Source organism: Macaca nemestrina, chromosome 10, assembly GCF_043159975.1.
Source record: "Macaca nemestrina isolate mMacNem1 chromosome 10, mMacNem.hap1, whole genome shotgun sequence".
In the NCBI taxonomy this organism is placed as follows: domain Eukaryota; kingdom Metazoa; phylum Chordata; class Mammalia; order Primates; family Cercopithecidae; genus Macaca; species Macaca nemestrina.
Window position 1 is genome coordinate 37351645 of NC_092134.1, and position 27249 is coordinate 37378893.

General features: G+C 42.4%; 1 protein-coding gene, 1 long non-coding RNA gene and 1 other non-coding gene across 7 annotated transcripts in view; all 3 read left to right on the forward strand.

Annotated features, from left to right (window-relative positions):
- The window catches only part of LOC105483666 (uncharacterized), a 64179-nt gene extending 58429 nt beyond the window's left edge, over positions 1-5750 (forward strand). For all 3 annotated transcript variants that reach the window (XR_011608951.1, XR_988471.2, XR_988470.2), the window contains one exon: positions 5479-5750. This is a non-coding gene — a long non-coding RNA (uncharacterized lncRNA). The remainder of the gene's footprint in view (positions 1-5478) is intronic.
- A 6156-nt stretch (positions 5751-11906) lies between these two features.
- Positions 11907-12013, forward strand: LOC112427061 (U6 spliceosomal RNA). The gene has a single exon (XR_003018517.2). It is a non-coding gene; the product is annotated as a U6 spliceosomal RNA (small nuclear RNA).
- Positions 12014-13364: 1351 nt separating this feature from the next.
- LOC105483672 (netrin 4) overlaps positions 13365-27249 on the forward strand; it is a 121813-nt gene continuing 107928 nt past the window's right edge. The window contains exons 1-2 of one of the 3 annotated variants that reach the window (XM_011744644.2): positions 13365-13409; positions 17048-17577. In XM_011744644.2, the coding sequence (XP_011742946.1) occupies positions 17104-17577 (474 nt within the window). In that variant the 5' untranslated portion in view covers positions 13365-13409; positions 17048-17103. Of the gene's footprint in view, positions 13410-13710; positions 14268-14325; positions 14737-17047; positions 17578-27249 lie in introns of those variants that run through there. The other 2 variants (XM_011744642.3, XM_011744643.3) reach the window with 2 other exon arrangements.

Genomic DNA, 27249 nt, shown 5'->3' on the forward strand with positions numbered 1-27249 from the left:
GCAGGCCAAGGCAGGTGAATCACCTGAGGTCAGGAGTTTGAGACCAACCCGACCAACATGGTGAAACCCCATCTCTACTAAAAATACAAAAAATTAGAGGGGTGTGATGGCGAGGAGTCTGAGATAGGAGAATCACTTGAACCCAGGAGGCGGAGGTTGCAGTGAGCCAAGATCATCACGTCACTGCACTCCAGCCTGGGCAACAAGAGTGAAACTCCGTCTAAAAAAATTAAAAAGTGAAGAAAACACGGAACAAAAATTGTATGGATAGATAGGCTAGATACAAGACTAGAAGGAGACATACCAAAATGAAAGCTGGTTTTGTTAATGGTGGAGGGTGTCCAGGTTCTTGGCGTCTTGAACAAAGAATTGGACAAAATGCACAAACAAAGCAAGGAAGGAATGAAGGGTTTTATTGAAAATGAAAGTACACTCCACAGTGTGGGAGTGACCCTGAGCATAGAGGCTCAAAGGCCCAGTTACAGAATTTTTGGGAGTTTAAATACCTAGAGGATTCCATTGGTTACTTCAGGTACACCCTATGTAAATGGAGAGGATGAAGTAAAGTTACAAAGTCATTTACAGTCTAGGCCCTATGGAGATGATATTTCCTGTTATAGCTGAAGTGTGAATTTGCCTTATGTTCCCTGCCTCCAGACCCTATTTTCCTGCCTTAGTTTCTTTGGAAGATGGGTTTGCCCTACTAACTGCTTTTCTATTATTTCCCAAAGACCCATGATGAACACAGTGGTTTCACTCATGGGCTTTGGAGTCCAGTGGTTGGGTTATAGTCTCAGCTCTAATATTTACTAGTTGGGTGAGTCTCAGTTCTCATTTGTAAAGCAAGGATGACAATTGACGGTCTCTCCCTAGGGTGACTGAGAGTTCTGAAGGTGATCTTGTATGTAGGGTGTTTAGCACAGGGCCTGCTCTACATTAAGTCCCCGATAAACGCTAGCTATTTGGTATTGGTTATAATGAGGAAAAAAATTCTATCAAAAGTAGGCACATTAGGGCCAGGCGTGGTAGCATAGCTGGTATTCCCAACATTTTGGGAGGCCAAGACGGGCAGATCACCTGAGGTCAGGAGTTCAAGACCAGCCTGGTCAACATGGTGAAACCCCGTGTCTACTAAAAATACAAAAAAAAAAATTAGCCGGGTATGGTGGTGCATGCCTGTAATCCCAGCTACTCGGGAGGCTGAGGCAGGAGAATCACTTGAACCTGGAAGGCAGAGGCTGCAGTGAGCCAAGATGGCGCCACCACACTCCAGCCTGGGTGACAGAGCAAGACTCCATCTCAAAAGAAAGAAAAAAGATAAGTAAGCACCTTAGGACAGGCTCACCCAGATTTGCACAGGGAAGTTTTCCTTTCTCTGTTGGACTCTACTGATGTATTTCTTTGAATGATGTACATTTTCAAGGTATTTATTTACTGACTGCAGGATATCTGGAGTTCACAAATGGGGCACTTAAATGTCCTTTTTTATACCAAAAAACAGTACACACTGAGAAACAATAAGTATATTTGATTCCCTTTGTCTATTTAAAAGTGCTATATCCAAGACCATACCAGTGAGACTGAGAAAGGAATTCAAAGCTACTGAGTTTAGCTACTTATTACCTCAAGTCTGCAGGCTGTGATTTTTTAAATTTCAGAGTAAGAGATAGTAATCTTTACTTCCTTTACCCTTCCTATAGGGTCATTAATAGACTGGGAACTCCCTTGCTACTTCAGGATTCTTTTCAATGTAAAATTTAATATTATTTTGAAAGTGTTACTATAGCTTTAAAGGATTTGATTACCAAAGAAATAATTCTGTTCATGATAGAAATATCATACATTTTAATAAGAATTCATCATTTTTTAAAAAAAAAAGACTCCTTTTTCTCTGTTTGCAATAAATATTGTATTCATTCAAACATTTCTGAAGGAGGACAGATAGTGGGGATATGATGTACTTTTTCTTTATGATGAAGGAATCTTCAATAGTTATGTTAGAGAGACTTACTATATACATGAAAAAGTGCTTGGGCTTCAGTGCAATTAATATTTTTGTATTAATTTGGCTTTAAAATTTTAATTACTCAAATTTAGTGAGGAATATGTCTGTGAGTAAATAGCATTTATAAGTAGAGAAAGTCTAAGGTAGAACATTTGAGGTGTTATTTTGTAGAGTGCAGAAATCTAAATGGACTTACTTTTATTGTAACCTTGAGTGGCTATGCCTAATTGGCTTAAAATTTTTCTTCTTCTTCTTCTTCTTTTTTTTTTTTTTTGTTTGAGGTGGAGTTTCACTCTTATTGCCCAGGCTGGAGTACGATGGCATGATCTTGGCTAACTGCAATCTCTGCCTCCTGGGTTCAAGCAATTCTCCTGCCTCAGCCTCCAGAGTAGCTGGGACTACAGGCACCTGCCACCATGCCCAGCTAATTTTTTGTAGTTTTGGTAGAGATGGGGTTTCACCATGTTGGCCAGGCAGGTCTCAAACTCCTGACATCATGTAATCCACCCACCTTGGCCTCCCAAACCAATTTGCTTGAAATTCATTTACAGGTTTTCAAAATGTATTAACACCCTGAAACCATTAATTTGAGCTCTGAGGTGGTACAGTTTTAATATTGCTTAATGAAGTTTTTCTAATGTTTCTGATAACTGAATGCCTCTTCTGTGATGAGGTCGATTATACTGAATATAGTTTTGAAGCAAATTGTGTCATAGATTTACCCTCTAAATTGCATTGTAATCTTGTAAGGTTTGTGGTAAAAATATTCCAAAAGGCACTTGTGTTTGAAATTGCAGCACAGATTGGGATTGGAAAGTGTCCAGGCTAATTAGGACCTATAGGTAAAATCAAACCAGAAGCATATCTAGCTTAATTAACAGCTTGAACATATTCTACTATATTATATATCTTGAAATCCTACCTATGGACAAAGGATTTTTTAATCAAATTGCTGCTTCAGTAGATTGTGAGCTTTTTTAAGCTTGATTTTCTAATACTTGGACAATAGTACTTTCTTTGAGCTAGACAAATTAAGTAGAATCTTGTACTCTCAATTGTTTACCTAAGAGTGCTAGGCAAAGAAAAGGCTGAATTTGCAAACCCAACTTAGTCACCAAACCTAACTAGCTGTATAACCTTGACTAGGCTGGGGCCTGTGAAATAAAAAGTTTTAAATGGACCTCAGTTTTCTTGTGTCAGAAAAGGTTGGACTAATAACTTCCAAGGTCTTTTCCTAGGCTAATGTTTTATCAGGATAATTATGTCTTAGGCAAAATTATAAATTTTATTGTCTGATTGCTCTGCTAAGCTTCAAAGCCAGTTTAACCATCTGCTGGACATGACTGGTCTGCCATCCTCACTAAGTCAACCTGTTCCAAACGGAAATCAGTCACCTCCCAAACCAACTACATTTCCTGATTTTCCTATTTCTGCAAAAGAGATTATTTTTTCAACTAACCAGATTCAGAACCCCCAATCCAAGTCACTTTTTTGTCCCCCCCCCCGCCCCCCGCGCCTCCTTCCTGCCATAGGGTTCAAGTGATTCTCCTGCCTTAGCCTCCTGAGTAGCTGGAATTACAGGCATGCACCACCAGGCCTGCCTAATTCTTGTATTTTTAGTAGAAATGGGGTTTTGCCATGTTGACCAAGCTGGTTTCGAACTCCTGTCCTCAAGTGATCTGCCTGCCTCAGTTTCCCAAAGTGCAGGAATTACAAGCATGAGCCACTGCACTGGTCCCCCAAGTCATTTTTAATTTCTTCCCAGTCTTCTGCCAATCCCATGGTCAGTTATGAAGTTCTACCAATTTCTTTTTGGTTCTTCTTCAATTCCCCCCAACCCCTGTCCATTATCCTTATCCTCATTTTGGTGTAGACCTAGGTATTCTCATAAAGTAGCCGTTAGCTCACCTTCCAAGTCTTCTTTTTCTAATCTATGATGTGTCATTTCTAAATTATAACTCGGAGAACCTCCCAACACAAAGCAGCTCGACTTGCCAAAGCCTTTATCTGTTTTTCCCTCCTCTACTTTTTCTTCCATGTTCCACGGATCCCTATGAATCCCCTTCTCCTAATAGACTTCACTCATTCTCTCAGAGGCACTCTGTTTATTCACACTGGAGCACTTAGATGACCACCACCGGCATGGCTGGCCCTCACGCATCACCGTATTAATCCACGCTCACACAATCGTTAGGGCCCAGGTTCAGTCCACATCCTCCATGTGGTTCTTTTAACTTCCTGAGCCCACAAAGTTTCACCTGTATCAATTAGCCTACTTTATATGCCACTCTTGAGGCACTGCCAGGCACCACTTTATCATATCCTGCCTTAAGTTGTTATATTTTATAGAATAAAAATGTAATTATTAACAATCCTATGGTATTGCTGAAAGTTTAGAGGCCAGAGAAACAGTCATCTCCAATATTTTGATGTATTTCTTTCCAGGCCTTTTTCATATGTATGTTTCCTGTTGTTATAATGAAAGTGGCCGGACACTGTGACTCATGCCTGTAATCCCAGCACTTTAGGAGGCCAAGGCTGGTGGACTGCTTGAGCCCAGGAGTTCAAGACCAGCCTGTGCAACATGGCAAAACCTCATCTCTAAAAAAAAAAAAAAAAAATTAGCTGGGCGTGGTGGTGTGCACCCATAGACCTGCCACTTGGAAGGCTGAGGTGGGAGGATCATCTGAGCCCAGAGGTCAAGGTTGCAGTGAGCTGAGATTGTACCACTGCATTCCAGCCTGGGCAATAGAGTGAGACCCTGTTTGAAAACAAAACAAAAACCAAAAACAATAATGAAAGCGTTATCTACAATTTTGCTTCTTAGTTTTCTTTCACCCAATATATGAGAAAAAAAGTATAACTGAGAGTAATAAAAGTGATACAGGGGGTGCCATGAGAGGACAGAGGGGAAGCTAACACTGTTGGAAGAGGAGCCTAAGAAAGAAAAGAGTCACGGCAGTTATTGTCAGAACTGAATTTCCAAGGACCTGCCAGAGGTAGCCAGAAGGAGGAGAGGGTGTGCAGAAGAGAGAAGCATGAAGCAGTGTTGTCCATCTTGAAGACTGCAGGTTGTTCACTGTGGGTGGCAAGGAACTGGGACATATAGGTTTGGGTGCCAAGCCAAGCAACATGCATTCTATGTGCCAATGATGAGAAGCCACTGAATATGTTAATAGGTGCTTGGGCCAAACACACCAGTGAAATTGCTAACTTTTGATGACGTATATATACTGCTCCTGTAGTTGTCTACTTGATATATCCAACCTCCCCTTCTTTCCAGTAGAATCCTGATTTTGTTAAGGGTGTCAGTGTGCCCAGTTAAAATGCTTAGCTCTCCAGACTTCCTCATGGTCTAGAGAGGCCATGTAACCCAGTTCTGGACAATTAGATATAAGCAGATGGGTGAGGTTACTGGGAAAGTGTTTTAAGGCTCAGGTGGCATGTATCTTTTACTCTTCTCTCTTTTCTAGAATAAAACCACATCCTGGAGGCAGAAAAACCATCTTGTGCCCATGAGGGAGAACACCAAACAAATTTGTATGACTTCCTTGAGTAGCTGCATTTATATTGGACTGTCTACCTCCTGACTTCTTGTCCTGTAAGAAAAATCAATCTCAATTTGATTAAGCTACTGAGTTGGATTTCTGTTCATGCAACTGAATGTCATATCTAATATAATATTGGATCCACTTCTTAGAGATTGACAATGAACATTGCATATTAAAGATTTTAAGAAGCCCTATTCATATCTGTTTAACCTAATATTAAAATTATTTGACTACCTAATTCTTTTCCCTCAGAACACTTAGTATATTTCACTGAACACGAGTGTTTGGCAGATGTTTGGAAAATGATATTCTCTTTGTGTTGATCCAGCAGGAAACAGTTGTGACATTCTACCAAGATATAGAATACAGGAGGAGTAACATGTTAAGGGAGAAAGAAAATGAGTTTAGTTTTGGATGTGTTCAGAATCCTTCCTCTTAACTGCTTTGCTATATATACCACCTCTCTCAAAAAAGGAAATGGAAAGTTTATTGTGCTTACAATCAGACACACAGAAGTTCAAATTCTGGCTTGTCCGTGTACTCAGCTTTGGGACTTTGGTTCAGTTTTTTCAACCTTTCTGAGCTTTAGTTTCCTCACCATGGGTGTGACAACCTAACCTTAGAGAGCTGTTGTGAGGATTGTATTCAACATTGTACCTGGTAAACTCTAGGTGCTCATTCAAAGCTAATTCCTTTCTCCTTCCAGCTGGAGAAGATTTGCTGATTCACACTTTCATTTCTGTGGAATACCTTTATAGATATTAAGCTGCATTTAAAATTAAGCCAAGGCAACAGAATAGGAGAAAATATTTGCAAATTACCTACCTGACAAGAGATTAATAACGAGGATATATAAGGGTCTCAAACAACTCTACAGGGGAAAAAATCTAATAATTTCATTTAAAAAATGGACAAAAGATTTGGATAGACATTTCTCAAAAGAAGACATACAAAATGGCAAACAGGTATATGAAAAGGTGCTCAATATCATTATCACCAGAGAAATGCAAATCAAGACTACAGTGAGACATAATCTCACCCCAGCTAAAATGGCCTCTATCTAAAAGACAGGCAATAACGAATGCTGGCGAGGATGTGGAGAAAAGAGAACCCTCGCACACTGTTCATGGGAATGTAAATTAGTACAACCATTATGGAGAATGGTTTGGAGGTTCCTCAAAACACTAAAATTAGAGCTGCCATACAATCCAGCTATCCCACTGCTGTGTATATACCCAAAAGAAAGGAAATCAGTATATTGAAAAGATGTCTGCGCTCATAAGTTTGTTTCAGCGCTGTTCACAATAGCCAAGATTTGGAAGCAACCTAAGTGTCCATCAACAGGCGGATGGATGAAGAAAATACAGCATATACACACAATGGAGTACTAGTCAGCCATAAAAAGAATGAGATTCAGTCATTTGCAACAACATGGGTGGAACTGGAGGTCATTATGCTAAGTAAAATAAGCCAGGCACAGGTCTCACTTATTCGTAGGATTTCATATTCTCATTTAGGATCTAAAGATCAAAAACAATTGCACCCATGGAGAGAGAGAGTAGAAGGATGGTGACCAGAGGCTGGGAAGGGTTGGCAAGGGGTAGGGAGGGACAGGTAGGTGGTGAGGGGAGGTGGGGATGGTTAATGGGTACAAAAAAAAAATAGTTAAAATGAATAAGACCGACCGGGCACGGTGGCTCAAGCCTGTAATCCCAGCACTTTGGGAGGCGGAGACGGGCGGATCACGAGGTCAGGAGATCGAGACCATCCTGGCTAACACGGTGAAACGCCGTCTCTACTAAAAAATACAAAAAACTAGCCAGGCGAGGTGGCGGGCGCCTGTAGTCCCAGCTACTCGGGAGGCTGAGGCAGGAGAATGGCGTGAACCCGGGAGGCGGAGCTTGCAGTGAGCCGAGATCCGGCCTCTGCACTCCAGCCTGGGTGACAGAGCGAGACTCTGTCTCAAAACAAAACAAAACAAAACAAAACAAAAAGAATAAAACCTAGTATTTGATAGCACAACGGGTCTACTATAGTCAATAAAAATTTAATTGTACATTTAAAAATAGTGAAAAGAGTATAATTGGATTGTTTGTAACACAAAGGATAAATGCTTGAGGGCACAGATACTCCATTTTCCACGATGCGACGTTTATACATTGCATGCCTGTATCAAAGTATCTCATGTACCCCATACATATCTACACCTAGTATGTACCCATAAAAATTAAAAATTAAAAATTATTTTTAAAAATTAAGCCAGGGCAATTATTTTGCTTCTACCTATTTAAAATCTGTATATAATTTAAAGATGGAATTTCAGGGCAGGCCGGAAGAGATTGTATCTACACGATGAATTTACATTTTACTATTTCATATATTTAACCAAATAATATGCTTCTTGTGTGTTTTGCACTTTTCTAAGCACTTCAGAAGTATGAACTCATTTAATATTCAAAATAATCTTATGAATTAGACATTATTATTATTCTCATATGGCAGATGGATAAACAATGCATAGAGAGGTTAAGTAACTTGCCCACAGTCACACAACTAGTAACCTGTGGAGCCAGGATTCAAACCTGGGGAGTCAGACCCCACAGTTCATGCTCTTAACCATTGCACTGCTATACAAAAGGAAAAAGTAAGAGGAATAAACCCATAGTGTTTACTGTTCTTTCCTCCTCATGAGGACTTTGCTAATTGTTTCTTCTCCCCTCCTCGTCCTCCTCCCCCTCCTCCCTTCTCCTCCTCCTCTTTCTTCCTCCTCCTCCTCTTTCCTCCTCCTCCTCCTCTTCTTCTTCTTCCTCCTCTTCTTCTTCCTCCTCTTCTTCTCCTCCTCCTCCTCCTCCCCCTCCTCCTCCTCCTCCTCCTCCTCCTCCTCCTCCTCCTGCTTCTTCTTCTTCTTCTTCTTCTTCTTCTTCTTCTTCTTCTTCTTCTTCTTCTTCTTCTTCTTCTTCTTCTTCTTCTTCTTCTTCTTCTTCTCTTCTCCTTCTCCTTCTCCTTCTCCTTCTTTCTTCTCCTTCTTATTTCCATAGGTTTTTGGGGAACAGGTGGTATTTGGTTACATGAGTAAGTTCTTTCATGGTGATTTGTGAGATTTTGATGCACCCATCTCCTGACCAGTATACACTAATCCCAATTTGTAGTCTTTTAATCTATTTCTCTACTTTTTAAAAAAAGTAGGCCAGGCACAGTGGCTCACACCTGTAATCTCAGTACTTTGGGAGGCCGAGGTGGTCAGATCCCTTGAGTTTAGGAGTTCAAGGCCTGGGCAACATGGCAAATCTCCATCACTACAAAAAAAAAAAATAATAAGCTGGGTATGGTAATGCATGCCTGTAATCCCAGCTATTCCAGAGGCTGAGGCAGGAGGATCACCTGAGGCCAGGGAGGTTGAGGCTGCAGTGAGCCATGATGCCATCACTGCACTATAGCCTGGGTGACAGAGTGAGACCCTGTTTTTTTTTTTTTTTTTAGTATTAATTTGTCTCAGAGCATCTTTTCATCAATTTCAGAAATAGTAATAGGTACAGAAAGTTTTAGCTAAGAGTCATTTAAAGGGAAAAATATTTAAAATCTGTGTCAATATAATGCTGTCAATGGTAGGTATATCTGTAATAACAACAGAACTGTTCTTGGTTTTTTTTTTTTTTTTAATTTCTTGGCCTCACATAATTAATTTCAATGTGAGAGAGCATGCCTGCTTTTTTTTTTTTTTTTTTTTTTTTAAGAAAAGTATAGTTACCTTCCTGGAAGAGCACGTGTATTTTCAAATGCTCTCACTCCCTTCCTAGGAATGAGCAACTGAAGCCAGGAAGCACATGAAATAAGAAAGAGTGCCCGTGGCAGGAGGCTTAGGTTAAAGCTTAAGGAAATTCCCAAGATGATGTTTTCAAAGGGCATTCAAAGGGCACAGTCCAGGTAGAAAACAAAATCTAGGATTAGTTTAATGAAAACAATTCTCCATTTTATCTTCTCCCAATAGTCTTCCAGTTCAAAGAGAGATAAGATTGTACTCATGGAAAATTGGTGGGTAAGCAATGATTTTTTAAACTGGAAACCCAGGTCCTATCTTCAGTGTGTATTTATTGTATGATCTAAGTTTGGCACTTACATCGTTCATCTTGCTTTCTGTTTGTATAAATGGGCACAACTATTCCTGTTCCCTCCCACACATTGATGCTGTGAGGATAAATGAGATCATGTTTATACTTCCATGGAGAAAAAACACTAGGTATACTAAAAATATCACTATTTTCAGAGTCTTTCTTTTTCTTGGAAATGTATAATAATGCCAGTTGTATATAGTATTGTTGAAGAGTCAAATTTTCCATAAAAGTGATCACCTTTTCAGAAAATAGGTAGTCCATTGAAAACTAGAAGTTTCTTTTAAAATTTGTGACCATTTTTCAAATTTAGCAGCTTAAATTTGTTGATTTATTCTTCAAATTCATGTTTATTGAATGCTTACTACATGCAATGTATTTTAGTGAAAATATTTCCCTCTGGTTAAACAAATCATATTTTACCTTTTATTGATGACTCAGTAAGATACCAATATATGAAAAAAGGATTTTAGTTGACTTCAAATATACCAGCCAACATCACATTAGGTTACAGAACTATAAGCCATAGAGCTAAGTTAAGGAAACTGTTAGTTCTATTCTATGTTGATCAGACAAACCTGGAGTTGAGTTCAAGGAGCACAGTGTAAGACAAGCTGGAGTATATCTGAAAAGAGGTGATTAAGATGGTGAAAAGTATGGGAATCCTGTCACAAGGGTGTTTAAATTAAAAGGATAGTTAAGGTGAAAATTATTAAAACTTGACTTTAAATCATTGAATACCTACCAGAAGGGAAATTGGACTTATTCTGTGTGGTTGCAGATGATTAAACTATAAACACAGAATTTTAAGAAGAGAAACATCCCGCTTAAATAGAACAGTGCCAAAAATGAGCAGAATTGCCTTTGAGGCTTTTGTTTGTGGAGATTTTTAGAACAGAACCTGGATGACCTTTGGACACAAGCTTTGTGGAAAGGGGGTTTGATGGAGTGAGAAGTTGGGCTCAAGGGTCCCTCCTGATTCTGAAGGTCCTACGCTCCACTAGGAACCTCACTTACTCTACTAAGTTACAGGAGAGTGATGCCTTTATAGCTTTTTGGTGCTTTGTTTCTGCACTAGAAGGCCTCAGATTGCTGTGGGTGTTTTGTTTTTGTTTTTGCACTTCTGGCTACTTTTTAGAGTTTTCTCTTCCTTCTCATTACCAGATCGCCTCAGCTTATCCCCTGTCTTTAACAGCATCCTGCTCCATTCTAATCTGTTACTTCTAATAGGCTGTGATCTAGAAAGATGTCATAACCAACTTCATAAAAATGCATGAATAATTTAAGTGAGGTCCTGAAGGGCTCTCCTGTGAGTAAAGTTTTTGGTGCACAGAGTTTTGCCATTTATTTTATTTTATTTATTTTGAGACAGGGTCTCACTCTGTTGCCCAGGCTGGAGTACAATGGTGCCAACACAGCTCACTGCAGCTCAACCTTCCAGGCTCAAGCTATCCTCTTACCTCAGCTTCCCAAGTAACTAGGACCAGAGGCATATGCCACCACACCTGGCTATGCCATTTATTTTACTTTTCAAAGACCCTTTTAACTTCCTTTCAAATTCTCAGGAATATTCTAGATTTAACTTATCAATTTTGTGGTTTCTGGGAACTTGTTACTGAAATTCTGTAAGTTTGCTAAGCTTCCTACTAATTCATAAAATACAAAATATTCTGAATCCATTACTGATGTTTTCAAAAACAAAATCATAGGCAATAATAAACTTATCCAAGATGTTTCTTATGTAGGTAACCTTTTCTTGGATAGTTTCTTCAAAATGAAAATATCCTTTGTAACTAAACTGGACTACATAAGCAAATGATGTTTATTGGAATGCTGACTACTTTTCTCTCCTGAGCTTTTCATATAGATAGTATTGGTGTCGAATGTGCAGTTTCCTTTTAAATACGGGAAATCATTCTGATACACCTGGTTTTCTCCTTAGTCCTTAGTCTCCTTAGCCCCTTAGTATATAACAATAGTTTTAACATAACTCAGTCAAAAACATGTAATGAATACTTATTGTAGGTGTTCTTGGCTGAGAATAAGGAAGAATATCAGAAAAACATAGTAATGTTTTTTATAAACTGAATATTAAAGACAGTTCTACCATTAGAGAGCTTTCTGTCTTGTTAAAGGAAATAAAAGCCAGTTATTCAGCAATCAAGGAAATATATTATCAATGCAGGATTCGTGCAGACAGTAAATAGCTTTGAAATTTGTAATGAGATATGGAGTTGTTCTGTGATTGCTTTGGCAGCACATATGCTAAAATTGGAACAATACAGAGAAGATTAGCATGGCCTCTGCATGAGAATGGCATACAAATTTGCAAAGCGTTCTATATTTTTAGCAATATATTGTATTCTTGAAAAATGCTAAGACAGTGGGTGTAAAGTGTTCTTAAATGCATATGTTAATTGGCTAGATTTAGTCATTCCACACCATATACATATTTCAAAACATCATGTTGTACATGATAAATGCGTACAATTTTGTTAATTAAAAAACAGAAATTGATTACTTCTGCCTAAATATACTAGACTCAGAAGTTAATAATAAATGTGCATCCACCCCTTTGTTTAATTTGCCTTGGCTATTAAATTAATATTTATGCTAAGAACCTTTGGCTGTTATAGTTTCCTATCATTTATTTGGTAAAAAGATTAATTGGAGAGGTGTTTCAATGGCTCCATTAGGAGATATGAAGAAAGCCCCAACATTGCCAGTATTTGAAAACTCAAAGGGTTTATTTTCTAAAGCAGGTGATGTTACATGAATTGCTGTCCACACCTTCTGCTACTTTCCTGTGTTGGCCGGAAGAATAATTTTAATGTCTCTCAGATGAATTATGCTGACCTCAACACAGATCCCCTGAGAGATATAAACTTCTTATATGTTCCTGGCCGGATCATTGTAAATAATACCTACATGTATCCCAAAACTCTGAATTATCCTCATCTGTAACAGACACAACAACTAAATGGTATCTGGAACATAGTTAATTTTCTGGAAAATATTCAAAGGAACAAAATGAACACTGCAATACAAAATTGCTGTCGACTTAACTTTTGCCAGTTTCCCTGGATGTGTAAGTAGAATTATATTTTCACAGAACTTGCAAAAATCTCAGACTCGGCTGCTATTTTATCTCTTTCCAGAAGCACCAGCCCTGAGCAATCCTGTCTGCAATTAGCTGCGTGTGGTTGCTACTAAATTGCTCACCATAAGTTAGTTCCTAACACTGTTTCACAGCACAGCATACTCTATAAAGGGAGAACGCTTGGAAGGACCAAAGAGTTCCCTTTGTCATGCCTCTGCCCTGCCTCTGGACAAGGACGTTCTTACACTGCCCACTAAATAATCCTGTGACCCTTTTCTTTCAGCACCTTGAGTTTGAGTTAGGCAACACCTCTTACACCAAAGTGGGCACACCTTTGGATCATGTAGGCAGCGATTGTTTAGCCGAGACATCCCCCTACCCCCGCAAAAGGCAGCACAGAAGCTGCGAACGCCGCTTAGCAGTTGGCGCGCTCTCAGTGCGGGTGACCCGGGGCTGGGTTGGGGTGTCCGTCCCCGGGTCATGGGACTCCCCGAGAGGGGGTGGCTGGGGAAGGAGGGAGGGCTTGTTTCGCCGGGGGATGTGGGAAGTAGGCGCTAGCCTGTTTCGCGGTTTTTTAAGCCCCTTGGCATGCCCTGACCTGATCTAGAGGGAGTCAACTGCTCTTAGGAATGTTCCGGGAGAAGGTGGGAGACTGCTTCCCAGGGGAGGCCTGTGGGTGCTGCAGGGCACCAGGGGGATCACCAGGGAGATGCAGGGCGCGCGCCGGGAGGGGGGCCAGGGCAGCCGAGGGCCGGGCTGAGGCGACCGGGACCAGCGGGCAGCTGGGCAGCGGGGGCGCCGGTCAGGGCGCGGGGAACCCCTCCTCGGGCGGCAGCGGCGGCGGCGATCCGGCCTCGCGGGCTGCACCGCCCGGGCTGTCAAGCGTGGGGGCGGGCGGGAGGAAGGGGTGGAGGTGCGAGGGGAGGAGGGCTGGCACCGGAGCGCTGCGGCGTCGGTGCAATAAAAATGCATCGCATGGAACTGCCGGTGGAGAAGGACCGGACGGAGCCGGGGCAGCCAGAGGAGGTGGGAAAAGCGGAGGAGGACGCCCAGGAGGAGGCGGCAGCTGCGGCGGCCGGGAAGTGAAAGGTCTCGCAAAGTTCAGCGGCGGCTGCTGGCGCCGAGCCCCGGGCTACCGGCGGACGAGCCCGCAGGGCCGCTCCGCGGGGCAGCGCGGCCAGGCCGGCTATGGTCCCGGGGCTCCCGTCGCCCCCCAGGTGCCCGGGACCCGCCAGGCCGGTGCGCGAGGGTCACCCCACCTCCCCGCGCGGTCCCGGCCCCTGGCTTCCCGCTGCCGGCGCCCGCTGACCGAGCCCGGCGCCCCAGGAGGAGGAAGAAACCAGGGCCCCGGTCCTTCCCGAGAACGGCGGCGCTTCATCCCGCAGCCCAGAGGTCTCGGCTCCCTCCCGCACCCGCCCGGCCCGGCTGCTCCCGGCTCCTCCCGGCCATGGGGAGCTGCGCGCGGCTGCTGCTGCTCTGGGGCTGCACGGTGGTGGCCGCAGGTGGGTGGTGACGCGGCGGGGCCCCCACCCCTTTCCTCGCTGCTTCTCTAACCCATCTCGGGACTCGGAGGTGCAGGGGAGCCGGGGCTGCGAGCGCAGAGCGCGGCTCCCGAGGGTGAAATGAGTGGCCATGTTCCGCCTCCTTTCCCCTGGGCTCCGCACTTTCAAATACTATTGATTTATTTTTACAACTGGGATACACACGCGCTTGGATAACCAGATATCCTGGGTGCGCCCTGCCGGGGATACTGCGACCGGGGTTTCTTTCTCAGTTTGGCTTGTTAAAAAACTGCTTTTCCACTTGGTGAGGGAACAAAGGACCCAGCTCGCCATCCCCCGGCACTTCATGGCCTAAGGAATGATGAGGAGGGGTGGCCCAGCGACCCTGGGCGCGCGTGGGCCGGGGCCGGTCTCTGGTGGAGGCCGATCGCTGGCGTCCCTGACCTGGTGCTGGGTACTAGAGAACCAGGTAAGGACACCTGGGGCAGAGCTGAGCGCCCTCTCCCCGGAGCAGTGACTGGAACGCAGTGGGACTCCTGGCTTGGACGATAGGTGGTGATCACCCTGGGCTTGCACTGAGCTGGCTGGCCGCCCCTGGGGAATTGGTACCCTGGCCGAAACTCTGCGGGAGGTCAGAGGCGGGTCTGCTCCCTGGCTCGGTAACTGGACAACCGGTGGAGGCGTCGGCAGATGCCCTCTCCCTCCCACTCCCATCCTGGCTTTCTTGGGCTGCCCTAGGCCACCGGCTCCTGGCTCGTCGTTTCTGTATTCGGGAGCCCCTTCTGCTCCTCTCCCTCCCTCTTGCGGGTCACCTGGCTTCCAGTTAGGCGTAAGCGCAGCCCTGTAGGTGAGGGGGAGAGACGTGAGGGAGTCTACAGACATCCACTCTCTCGTGCGGATCTCGTCAGAAAGGGGAGCCTGGGCTAGAGAGACACGCAGGTGGCTACAGAACATTTTCGCACGCATCTCCTCCCTTGGGCTTCCACTCTTCCCTGAGGGCCGCTGGCACCCAGCAAAATCCAGGCTTTCCAGTCTGCATCCCAAACCAGTCCGAGTCACAGGAGCATCCCTAGTATCATTGAATAGTCACTCGAGAGACTCCAAGTATTTTGCCCCACAGATTGTTTATCTGGCTCAAATCTTTTCCGGACTTAGGAGTTTAGGGGCATTTAAAATTATTGGATATTTTTCCCGGGGACATATTAAAGGCCTAAGATTTTACTTTAAGTCTTGCACTCTTAAAAGATGAGCTTTAAAAAATCTTTTCCGTCTCAAACCATATTATGGCAAAAACATGCAAGCCATTGAAAGGTTGTAAATAAACATCACAAGGCAAGTGTTTCAAGTCAAAAATACTTGTACAGGCAGTATATGATTTTCCCCGAAATTTTTTACAGGTGAGTCATAGCACATTGTGTGTTTGTGTGATTCTGGCCACAAGCAACTGTTGCCCCAGCTAATGAGAAAAGTAGCAAACAGAACCCAGGCATCATGCACACTTTAATTTGACATTTAAAAAATAACGCCTAAGAAAGCCCTTTAGTTGCAAGGCTATGTGGGGCTGGCCATTGTCAGTGTGTGAAATGTCTCTGTTGCAGCCTAAGCTGTCATTTGGCCTCCTCCAATCCTTACTGTGATAACAGTTCAGAGGTACTGCTTCTTAAGAAGCAGAAACATTCAATTAGCTGGAATTTAGGGCTTGATTTCCTTTTCCCTCTTTTCCCCTCTGTTTTAACCTTTAAAATAGATGATTTTTGCTTAAGGTATTCATAATTAAAATGCCAAACCCAAATCAAAGGATTATAGTATGTAGTCAGAATGTTAATAAGTGGATAATGTTTATCATTTTAAGTCATTTTAAAACATTGAAGTCTGTTGGACCTTTGGGAGGAAGAGTGTGTTTTTTAAAGAAGGTGTTTTAGTTCACAGATAATATTTAAAGGTGCTGTTAGTGGCTGCCAGACTGTAGACACTCTCCTGTTAAGCAAACAGTTGACTACTGTATAACCTGCCACAGGTAGAAACCCTGAAGAGACAGCATGTAAAATAAGCTTTTCTGCCATTTGGCAGTTCAGAGTTTTTTTCTTAGTTATGTTTACGTAATGTTAGAAATTGATAGTGCACATCTGAACTCCAAAGGTCTCTAGCTTTGCCTCCCCCTAAATGAGGACCTATCATATATTTATTAAATATCTCATATTGCTTTTCCTAGGGAATTTATCCCTTCACTGGCTTAAAAATGTAAAGAAAATAGAATTCCACATTTCCTTCTAAATGCATTCTCATAATAAACATGTTAAATCATGTGAAGGACTCATATTAAATTTGAAAGACTAACTTAGGTGGTCTTAAAAACATTATAGTTTTTCTATAGTCATGACTTCAAAAACACATCAATGTATTTGAAATACAGAAAACATTTATAAGGCAAAGTACTTGAAAAGTTTTAGGCCAATAATCTTCACCCTGGTGGTTCTATTTTTCCTCCTCTTGTCCTCTGCCTAAAGTGTTTGTTTCTCTGATGTGAATTTCACATCTGAACATAAAAAGCAAACACGCACACACACACACACACTCGCACACTCGTACATGAATGCATTGTGAATGCAGAACAGTGTTCATACTCAGACATGAACATGGTGGAGCACAGCAGAATTTTCCATTTATTGAAAGTCTCAAGCACTTTTGGGGAGATCCTTGACTGTTGTCGATGGACTAGGTGGACAAAAGAGCTTTCCAGATGGGTTTGTCTTGCATCATGTGTGCTTTCCCTTTCTTAGGACTGAGTGGAGTAGCTGGAGCGAGTTCCCGCTGTGAAAAAGCCTGCAACCCTCGGATGGGAAATTTGGCTTTGGGGCGAAAACTCTGGGCAGACACCACCTGCGGTCAGAATGCTACCGAACTGTACTGCTTCTACAGTGAGAACACGGATCTGACTTGTCGGCAGCCCAAATGTGACAAGTGCAATGCTGCCCATCCTCACCTGGCTCACCTGCCATCTGCCATGGCAGACTCGTCCTTCCGGTTTCCTCGCACGTGGTGGCAGTCTGCGGAGGATGTGCACAGAGAAAAGATCCAGTTAGACCTGGAAGCTGAATTCTACTTCACTCACCTAATTATGGTGTTCAAGTCCCCCAGGCCGGCTGCCATGGTGCTGGACCGCTCCCAGGACTTTGGGAGAACATGGAAGCCTTATAAGTACTTCGCGACTAACTGCTCTGCTACATTTGGCCTGGAAGATGACGTTGGCAAGAAGGGAGCTATTTGTACTTCTAAATACTCCAGTCCTTTTCCATGCACTGGAGGAGAGGTAAGGGCACCTGTTTAACTCTACACTGTAAGTAAGATAGAAAAATGTTACCAGCCCACATTTTTTTTAAAGCATGAAGCTATACTTGTAGCAACATGAATGAAATTAGAATTTTTCATGAGCTTTATTTGTCATAAATTATTTCTCACCCTTACGTATGAATGTGTAGTCATTTTCAAGCAGATCACCCACTGGCTGGGTTTAAGTCAGTATTCTAAGATTCCAATTTTTCACACTATAAAAAAAGAGCAGACACAAATCATCACTCTAGAGGCTCCTCATTGCTTTAGTTCTCGGGACTACTTACCGTGCTTCTGAAGGCGGAAGAGTTACTGAGACAGTCTGTTCCTGGAGCCCACAGGGGTATCTTCCTGATACTGTTAATATAAATAGGAAGTCAATAAAAACAAAGCCAAGAAAGAAAAAAACATCTGTTTGTCAGAAGGATACTTTTGTATGACAGTAGTAAACAAATGAAAGTAGTTTCTTTTTTTTTTTTTTTTTTTTTTTTTTTTTGAGACGGAGTCTTGCTCTGTCCCCCAGGCTGGAGTGCAGTGGCCGGATCTCAGCTCACTGCAAGCTCCGCCTCCCGGGTTTATGCCGTTCTCCTGCCTCAGCCTCCCGAGTAGCTGGGACTACAGGCGCCCGCCGCCTCGCCCGGCTAGTATTTTTTGTATTTTTTAGTAGAGACGGGGTTTCACTGTGTTAGCCGGGATCGTCTCTCGATCTCCTGGCCTCGTGATCCGCCCGTCTCAGTAGTTTCTTTTAACATACAAAGGTTCTTCTGGGCTCTCAGACCGTGAATTTCAGCTTAGACCATCTTAAACTCATTCTGCAAAACAGCCTCCTTAGCTACTGATCCAATTGCCATGTGGAATGTTTTCTCTTTAATATTCCCTTCTCCTAAGGGAGAAACAGGTCTTTTTTGAGCTCTTCTTAACTTATATGGCAGTACCTTGAAAGGCTGCCCCCAACCCTCAGGTGTATGAGAACAGAGAAAACCGAATGAAAGCAGATTAAGAGAATATAATACTTCAATAAGTAGATGAAGAAACACTGATTCAGGAAAAAGAGAAGAGAGTATAATCATTCTAATTCTGGTCCATGTCATGAATATACAGACTAGATAAGTGGCTTTCAACTGGGGTGATTTTTGGTCCCACTTCCCTGGGGACATTGGGACATTTGGCAATATCTGGAGACATTTTTGCTAGGGGGAGGAACACCACTGGCATCTAGTGGGGGGATGCCAGGGATGATGCTCAACCTCAGACAATGCACAAAATAGCACTTCCCACCCCATCCCCAACCAAAAATTATCTAGCTCAAAATGTCAATGTACCGAGGTTGAGACAGCCTGGGCTAGGCATACATCCAATACATGGATCACCATGGCTACAGAAACTAGGATAAGCACTCTTCCAGCATCCTTTATGTAACTATTCTCAGACTTCCCAGGTAGTTGTGTATAATCAGCATGTATTGACCCCCTCAGGCACTGTATTCAATGCTACTAATTCTGCTTTTGGAGTGGTATAGGGAGGTTCTTGCCAGGGGCCTGATGAAAAGGTTGGTTTGGGACCTTCTTTCCCCACTTCCATAGATACATGAAGACTTTTGCCATTTTATTCAGCTGCTTCTTCTGTGTGCACCTTGAAGAGACCAGCAAGAATAGTGCTCCTGGCACCAGGACCAGTAGGACATGGTGCAAGCAGCACACCGACTGTTTTCCATTCTTCTTCATGGTCCTCAAAGTTGGCTGAATATTGTAAGCCCATTTGCAACCTGTCATGATGGACATTTTTAAAGATAACAGGACAGGAAAGAGACAGATAAGTCAGACTCATTGTTTTGTTATGTGGAGAACACTTTGTGCTGAAAACAAATGAATGGCTTGAACTCTCAAATTGCTTTGGAATTGATCCTCAGGCTCATATCGGCTCCTTACATCTCAGTGCTACTGGGCCTTGTGTATCTATGAAGTTGCAAAAATACAGTTTTAGTAACCAGATGGCAGGCATGCTCATTTAGCAAATATCACATTGAATTTCTTGCAAATTTATTGCCACAGTCCAGCAATTATTTAAAGATGACTGCAGTAATCTCTACTGGGCCCTGTGTATCTATGAAGTTGCAAAAATACAGTTTGAGTAACCAGATGGCAGGTATGTTCATTTAGCAAATATCACATTGAATTTATTGCAAATTTATTGCAACAGTCCAGCAATTATTTAGAGATGACTACTGTAACTTTGGACTGACCTATATGGAAATACAATCTTGTCTTTTTTAAAACCAAACTATTTATTGTCATTAATGTTTATATCAAATTCCAAGCAGATAGAGACTAACATTTATGTAAGTTATTTCAATGTACAGATACCTTCTAAACTTAGTTCGTAAGTGTTTTTAATTGTAGTTATTATTTTAGCAGACTTTTTCTTTTCTTTTTTGAGACTGAGTCTTGCTCTGTCACCCAGGCTGGAGTGCAGTGGTACAATCTCAGCTCACTGCAGCCTCCGCCTTCGGTGTTCAAGCGAGTCTCCTGCCTCAACCTCCTGAGTAGCTGGGATTACAGGTGCACACTGCCACGCCCAGCTAATTTTTGTATTTTTAGTAGACATGGGGTTTCACCATATGGGCCAGGCTGGTCTTGAACTCCTGACCTAGTGATCCGCCCTCCTTGGCCTGCCAAAGTGCTGGGATTACAGATGTGAGCCACTGCGCCCAGCCTCAGCAGACATATTTTAATGGTAAGAAAAGCATCAAATGTGACCTAGTTCCCTCTTGAGCCTTATTTGCAAGTGTAAAGTCTAAAGAAGTCATAGAATTTCTTCTTTACAGAGGATGGGTTTGGGAACTAATCTTTCTCTCCTGAGTTAAAGGATGGAAGAGTCTTTCTCTAACTCAAGGACCACAGGAAGCCTCCCCAGAAATGATTATTGCCTTCCTCTCCTCTGTCATGTTAGAATATAAATCAGTGCAGCGCTACAAATTTATTTTGCAGTTTCAACTCCATGTCACCAGTTTCCATCTTTGAAAATTGTGTGCTCAGAAAAAGAAGCTAGTCAATCTAGTTTAAAAATAAGAAGTCTCAGGTTTCATTTATGGCTTATTTGTAATATTATAGACCTGTATTTTCCTCCATTCTATATAAGACTTAAGACTTCTCTAGGTATTATCCTATTTATTAGGCTAGCATAAATATATGCCAGACTTAATTTGTTTCCAATGTTCATTCAGAAATACTGCTTTGGGTTTTGAGAGCCTGGAGCTTCAAGTGTAAGGAGTCAGATACCTCCATCAACAGAGTGGAAGGCACCAGTCATCCAAAAGAGGACTTAAAACATAGGCCCAAAAATTCACCCAGAAGAACACTTTTTAAATAGACATTAAACCTGCTATATAGGAACTTCCTAAACTGCCCAGCTCTTTCAAAGAATGGGGTATGGCTATCCTAAAATGCGTCTCCTTCCCGGGAGATGAGCTTGAGGCTTGAGTTTAAATGATTTGCTGTTAGTTATGTGACAGAACTAGGACCAAGTCACAATTCTTCTGACCTTAGGTCTAGTATTTGTTCCATCAAATCAAGTTCTCTCCCTCTATTAGTGACCCCCAAGAACTACTGGCGGGGAATATCTTCTATCTCCCTCCTCCCTCACTCCCTTAAAGCCATTTGCTGCTATTCATCTGGATATGACATGAAGGTAAAATGGAATTTGCCAAACAGTTTTCTCCTGAGTAGTAATGTCCTCTGAGGTGGTAGTGGTATACTGAGAATAAAATATCCCATTGTTAACTTAGGCTGGGAAACACTGACTGGATTTAACAAATTGAAACATTTATAAATACATTAATATTCTCATTATGTACCCTGTGTCCCCAAATGGGAAATTTAGGATGTGACATTCCTGGACTTATTTGGCTATGAAACCCTTGTTATGCAGAATTTGTTACTATCTTTCAGGACCCTAATGATCCACAGAGCACAGCGTGGGAAATGCTGGGGTGGAGGTTTAAGTGCTCCCAAACCCCTGGTGAAAGGCACAGACAGGCCTGGGGCCAGGCATCCTTGCATATCAATACTCTGTCCATTGGCAGCTTAACCTCCTATGTAGTTGGAGCAGTCAATAATAATAACCTTGAGGCTAACAATGATGGGTTAATTAGGCTTTTTCAGGAAGGAAAAGAAGCACCCTCAGATTACCTCTGTATACAGAAAACACAAGGAAGTGGGGAGATGTAGCAAACCGTCTTAGATGCCACACAGTCAGGCCTCATGAGACCGGAATTGCGATGATCACTGTTAGGAAACAGCATCTGTTCCAGTGTGGCCCAAAAGCAACTCTAAAAGGATGTAGTTATTGTCTCCTTAGAAGTGAGCATGACTTGCTCCCTGCTTTATTAACTCTCTATTAAAAGAACTCTATTCAAAATTGGATAGTAACCAAAGCCCACAGATTTTTAAAATTTTTCTCCTGGGCATTATGAAAATGTACCATTCAAAGGCAGGACTGTAAAGTCAGACAGCAGTACAGAGAAACCAAGAACAGAGGGAGTAGCTGGGTCTCAAAGTAATCGTTGAATAGAAAAGGATTATTGGGCTGGGCACGGTGACTCACGCCTGTAATCCCAGCGCTTTGAGAGGCAGGCAGATCACCTAAGGTCAGGGGTTCAAGACCAGCCTGGCCAACATGGTGAAACCCTGTCTCTACTAAAAATACAAAAAAATTTAGCCAGGTGTGGTGGCACACACCTGTAATCCCAGCTACTCAGGAAGTTGAGGCACGAGAATTGCTTGAACCTGGGAGGCGGAGGTTGCAGTGAGCCGAGATCACGCCCCTGCACCCCAGCCTGGGTGACAGAGTGAGACTCTGTCTCAAAAAGAAAAAAAAAGTAAAGGATTAGTAAAGAGGGTAAGACTTGTATCCATTTTATTTACCTGTATGTCCCTAGCATTTAGCACATTGCTTGGATCACAGTAGGCAGTCAATACGTCTGTAACTGAATGAATAAATGAGTGATATGACAAGCAGGGAGAAATGAATAAGCCCTGGGCCAGGGATGAGGATCAGAAACCTTGGTTAACGTGGAGAAGATGAATTGATAGTCACATGAGATTAGTTATGGTGTGGGAAGGGCAACCAATAGAGGATCTTAAATAATGTTTATTCACCCATTTATTCAAATAATTTTCAAGCTACTATGTGTCAGATCCCATTCCAGGTGGCATGGACATGGCAGTGAACCAAATACATAAAAATCCCGGTACCCATGAACCTCAGATTCTAATGTGGGGATGGGGAGATAGAGAACAAATAGGTAAAATCCATGTTATGTTGGAGTGTGGTAAATACTAAGGAGACAAAACAAAACCGGGCAGGGGATGGGGAATGCTGGCAGAGGAAGGTCTGCTATTTTTCTATTTTAAAAAATTGATTATTACTTTTATTCAATTAAAGCAGAAAAAAGAGAAATGGGGAACATAAACAAACGGAGAAATAGAAGTGACATGGTAAGATGAGAGAGTCAAGCTTAACAATTTTATTTCCAACTTTTAAGTGCAGGGGCACATGTGCAGGATGTGCAGATTTGTTACACAGGTAAACGTGTGCCATAGCGGTTTGCTGCACAGATCATCCTATTGCACAGGATTGGTACTAAGCCCAGCACCATTAGTTATTCTTCCTGATGCTCGCCCTCCTCCCACCCAGGTTTTCTATCTTTAAAACAGATTGAAGGATTTGTGTCTGATAGAAAGGACAGTGACAAGGACCATGAGTTCCTGGCAAGTTTTCATGGGTGAACAAACCCTATAATTAAGGGTCACATTTCTTTCACCTGGTAGGCCTGGGAAAATGATGTTGGATAGTAATTAACCCAACATTCGTTGGTAAAAACCCCTTTTGCTAGTGTTCCTTAGAATGAGAGCATTTGAAAAGGAGTCTAAATGTTGTTAATGGAAAAGAATATTACTCATGAGTAATCTGCAGCCTGAAGATAGTTGAAGTGACTTGTCTTCAATTACTCAGCTGAAATCTGTGTTTCCTGACTTCTAGCCCAGTGCTATTTCCACTATACTAAGTTGAAATGCCTTTGTGCCAAGTCAAGTAGCGTGAAAGATACAAAAACTACATTCATTCCTTTCCTTCACACTCCTTACAACCTACTGGGTGAGTGAGTAAACATGATAATTTATGGACTGATTCATTAAATTATATGAGATAGTGCATGCTTAATCCCCCAAATACGTTGTGTAGATAATACGCCTTTCAAGATCCAAGTATTCATTTGTCTCCAGGCCATGGAAAGGGCTGTGTTTCAGTATCTTGTGATAAAGTCAGTATGGCATAAGTGTGCAGAAAATGATAAATTACTTAATCATGGTTTTGTGGGCATTTACATTTATGATATGTTAAGCAATATTTGGATTTTTTTTTTTTTTTTTTTTTTTGAGATGGAATCTCCCTCTGTCGCCCAGGCTGGAGGGCAGTGGCGCGATCTCAGCTCACTGCAAGCTCCGCCTCCCAGGTTCACGCCATTCTCCTGCCTCAGCCTCCCGAGTAGCTGGGACTACAGGCGCCGCCACCGCGCTCGGCTAATTTTTTGTATTTTTAGTAGAGACGGGGTTTCACCGTGTTAGCCAGGATGGTCTCTATCTTCTGACCTTGTGATCCGCCCGCCCCGGCCTCTCAAAGTGCTGGGATTACAGGCGTGAGCCACCGCGCCCGGCCAATATTTGGAATTTCATAAAAGATAAAACAAAGTCGTATATGAGTAGGAATGCTTTCTAAGCACAACTGTTCGGTTAACTACTTGTTGTCTTCCATTGGTGAAATCTGTTCATGCCTATTTCCGCAGTAGCAGTAGTCACAAGTTATGATGGCTGCTAATAGCTATTGAAGCCTTTCCACCTGCCAGGTACTCCCAGTGCACCGCGTCCCTTATTCTCACAAGAAGCTCCTTAGTTACGCACCAATATTAACTCTCTTTTACAGACAAAGAAACTGAAACCCAGTGAGTTGAAATAACGCAGTCAGAGTCAAATAATAGCTATAATTATTGAGCTAACCTATTCCAGAGCTGGGATTAGTTTGCCTTGAAGTTATTTATATGATTAGGCTTTATTATAACTCCAAATTTTTTTTTTTAAAAAAGAGAAAAACTAAAACTAAATTTCTCTGGTAATCAGTAGGTATTGTATACAACATATAGTTTGACTGATAATTTGTAATATGGTGGTATGCACTTTGCATAATAAAGTTACTGCTTTTACGTTAGATAGAAGAAGTATCTATAACAAATGAAGACTCTGCACTTAGTGTTATCCAAGATCATTTAAAATAAGCTGTATGGGAATGAACATCACAGTTCTTCAGTACCACTTAGCATACTTTGTTGTTTGATCGGTTTGGTTTTTGCAGGGAGGGGAAGTACTTTTTCTCTAGTTAGTACCTACTTTAAGTAGTATTTCTAACGAAGTCATCTAACGTATTAATGTTTCGCCTTGCATCATATTTTAAATGTAAGGTGCTAAATAAAGTAAATAAGTAAAATATGTAGAATGTTACATAGTGATAAGTGCAAAAGGAAAAAAAATAAAGCAGAGATGGGTGCTGGTGGGGAGAAGGGGCTTATGTTGAGATGGGGCTCCCAGAGAAAGCCTCATTGAGACTTTCGAATAAGGACCCAAAGGAAAGTAGAGGTGAGTTGTGGACATACATAGAGAAGAGCAAAGGCCTTGAGGAAGTCTGCCTGGCACCTTCCAGTCTTCCAGGAGGTTGGTACCAAAGCTCAGGGGTCCAGGTGCAGTGTAGTAGATGAGATCAGAGTGATGGGGAAATGTGGGCATGTGGGCCCTCAAAAAGAGGTGCCCAGGATGACCCAAACTTATGCCTAGATCAATTCAATCCTGTTCATTATTTTTAGCATTCCCTCAAAGGAGCCCCAATTTGAACCATATGTTATTCTGGGCTTACTTATAAAGTCATTTGTTTTTAGTCTGGGTGATATTAGAAGCTATTGGAGGCCGGGCGCGGTGGCTCATGCCTATGATCCTAGCACTTTGGGAGGCCAAGGCTGGTGAATCACCTGAGGTCTGGAGTTCGAGACCAGCCTGACCAACATGGTGAAACCCTGTCTCTACTACAAATACAAAAATTAGCCGGGCATGGTGGTGGGTGCCTGAAATTCCAGCTACTAGGGAAGCGGAGGCATGAGAATCACATGAACCCCAGAGGGCGGAGGTTGCAGTGAGCCGAGATCATGCCACTTTACTCCAGCCTGGGCAAACGAGTGAAACTCCATCTCAAAAAAAAAACAATAATAATAAAAAAAAAGCCATTGGTGATTTTGAGATTTTAAGTGGTGGGGTGATATTATCTATTTTTAGTAGGATTACTCTGGCTTGTGTGTTAAGAAAAGACCAAAGAGGGAAGAAGGGTGAGGGAAGAGGCAGGGGGACCATTTAGAATCCTATTGCAATAATTCAGGCAAGACTCAATGGTGCATGGGACAGAGGGCAGAGGTAGAAACGGTGAAAAGTGGTTGAATTCTGGATCTATTTTGTTGATAGAACCAACAGCATTTGCTGACAGGTTGGATGTAGAGTGTAAGAGAAAGAAGTAAGTATGTTTTTAGTTTGAGCACCTGGAAGAATGCAGTGGTCATTTACTGAGATGGAGAAGACTTGCCGGGGATCAGATCTGGAGAGGAAGACCAGGAACTCATTTTCAGACATGTTAAGTATGAGTTGCCTTTTAGACATCCACATGGAGATACTTAGGAGGCCACTGGAGTTTAGAGTTCAGAAAAGTGGGCTGGACCAAATATATGTGTGAGATTTAAAGCTATGAAGCTGGATGAGATTGCCAAGGGAGTGAGTATGGATTGAAAAAAGAGAAAGTTCTTGTATTTTTAGTAGAGACAGGGTTTCACTATGTTGGCCAGGCTGGTCTTGAACTCCTGACCTCAGGTGATCCACCCGCCTCAGCCTCTCAAAGTGCAGAGAAATTAGCTGGGCAAGGTGGTGGGTGCCTGTAATCCCAGCTACTCAGGAGGCTGAGGCAGAAGAATCACTTGAACCCAGGAGGTAGAAGTTATAGTGAGCCAAGATCATGCCATTGCACTCAAGCCTGAGCTACAGAGTGAGACTTCATCTCAAAAAAAAAAAAAAGAGAAAGTTCTAAGAACTGAGCCAAAGGGAGGATTAAACTTAGTCCATTAATGCTGCCATTATTGAAAACACTTTTGCAACTAATCTTGGGTGGACACGGTGGCTCATGCCTATAATCCCACCACTTTGGGAGGCTTAAGTGGGTGGATTGCTTGAGTCCAGGAGTTTGAGACCAGCCTGTGTAACATGGCGAAACCCCCTCTCTACAAAAATTAGCTGGATGTGGTGGCACACACCTGTAGTCCCAGCTACTTGGGAGGCTGAGGTGGGAGGATCACTGAGCCTAGAAAGGCTGAAGCTGCAGTGAACCATGATCACACCACTGCACTCCAGTCTGGGCAACAGAGTGAAACCCTGTCTCAAAAAAAAGAAAGAAAACAGATCTCACTAATTTATGGATCCAACTTTTGTTCAATTAAGCAACAACATGAATTGATTTATGTTGGGTTACCATAGTCAGAATGGTGGGTGCAAACTCTAAAATGACAGGTGAGAGA